This window comes from Rhea americana, unplaced genomic scaffold, assembly GCF_003343005.1.
Source record: "Rhea americana isolate MKP2758 unplaced genomic scaffold, rheAme1 scaffold_55, whole genome shotgun sequence".
NCBI classification, from domain to species: domain Eukaryota; kingdom Metazoa; phylum Chordata; class Aves; order Rheiformes; family Rheidae; genus Rhea; species Rhea americana.
The window spans coordinates 5,105,415-5,106,900 of record NW_028186701.1 but is presented as its reverse complement, the minus strand read 5'-3'; the positions used below and the strand labels follow the sequence as shown (position 1 = coordinate 5,106,900).

The 1,486-nt window shown below is 65.4% G+C and overlaps 1 protein-coding gene across 1 annotated transcript in view; it reads left to right on the top strand.

Moving 5' to 3' along the window:
• Nucleotides 1-1,254: 1,254 nt before the first annotated feature.
• The window catches only part of ZNF292 (zinc finger protein 292), a 58,741-nt gene continuing 58,509 nt past the window's right edge, over nt 1,255-1,486 (top strand). The window contains exon 1 of the mRNA XM_085318708.1: nt 1,255-1,457. Coding sequence (XP_085174834.1) covers nt 1,296-1,457 — 162 coding nt within the window. The 5' untranslated portion in view covers nt 1,255-1,295. The remainder of the gene's footprint in view (nt 1,458-1,486) is intronic.

Sequence of the window (1,486 nt, the reverse complement as noted above, 5' to 3'; positions counted from 1 at the left end):
TGTATATGATTCCTGAACATTCCAAGTATTCCAGATGATGGGAAATGCCAAGATTAATTCAGTGCATCTCCTCCCAGTGCTGGCTGAATAGGAAAAATCATCCAGCCCTGATGGAGTAACCTGTCCTAACACAGTAACATGTTGCATTGCACCCCTTCAGCAAGGAAGTAGCACAGAAACAAAAAGCACGGGAAGTCATTAACCGGTGGGAGAAATCGCAGAAGAGTGCAGGACATGTTTGATGCACCTAAGCCAATTCAATGTCCACCAGACCCCTCTTTTCCTCCTCTCCAGATTCAATGACCTCAGGTCAATCTTCARTCTTTCTGATGCTTGTGAGAGACGGGAAGCGCCCTTTTGTGGTGTCTGGAAGGATGTCTCAGTGACGTGGGGGAGGTCACTTCTGGTCCATGGGACTTTCCATCGCACTGACGACCCCCAGCAGTGCACGAGGTGGGGGCCCGGCCAGCCCCAGGGCCAAGCAGCAGCAAAGCCCCCTAGAGCACCCAAATCTCAAACCCCAAGAGCAGAGCCCTATTTCTCACTTCCAGTTACAACCACAGGAGCCAAAGGCCCAGCAGTGCCAACCCCTGGGACACAAGGCGGCCTCAGGGCAAAACCAGGCACACATTAACCCACCCGAGCACGGGGGGGAAAGCGGCGGCTCCGCAGCCACAGCCACAGCCACAGCCACAGCCGCAGCCAGCGAGCGGGCGGCAGCTCGCGCAAGGCCAGGCCGGAGCCCGAGGAAGGAGAAGAACACAGCCACAGCCACAGCCGCAGCCAGCGAGCGGGCGGCAGCTCGCGCAAGGCCAGGCCGGAGCCCGAGGAAGGAGAAGAAGCCGCAACACCGCCTCGCCTCGCCGCCGCCGCCATTTGCCGCCAAAACCCCTCGGCAGGAAGCCGGGCAGGGCGGTCACGTGGCAGCGCGGCCGCCGGGCGCGTGGCGTCGCGTCACGTGACGAAGAGGCGGCCTTCCCCCCCCCCCGCCCCGAGCCTCGGCCTCCTTCCCCCTCCCGCTCCCGCTCCCGCCCCTCCCCCCCCTCCTCCCCCCCCCCCGCGCCCCCCCCCCCCCCCCCAGCCTCGGCCTCCTTCCCCCTCCCGCTCCCGCTCCCGCCCCTCCCCAGCCGAGTCCTCCGGCGTCGGGGCCGGCGCGCGCGCGCTCCCTGTTTTCTCCCGCACGTGACCCCTCCCCGGAACGTGGCATTGTGTAATCACGTGACCTAGAACGGAGCGGGAGGGGGGGCCGGGAGGGCGAGGGGGGGGCTGCGTACGCGACGGAGCGGGGTGCGAAGATGGCGGACGAGGAGGCCGAGCAGGAGAGCGGTAGCCTAGGTGGCGACCTCCTGGAGCTGCGGCGCCTGCGGGAGCGGCTGCTGGAACTGGAGACGGGGCTGCGGGAGAGCGCCGAGCCCGCTGTGCAAGCGGCTACCGAGTACTGCAAGCAGCTCTGCCAGGTCAGGCCGCCTCTTCCCTTCCCCCCCCC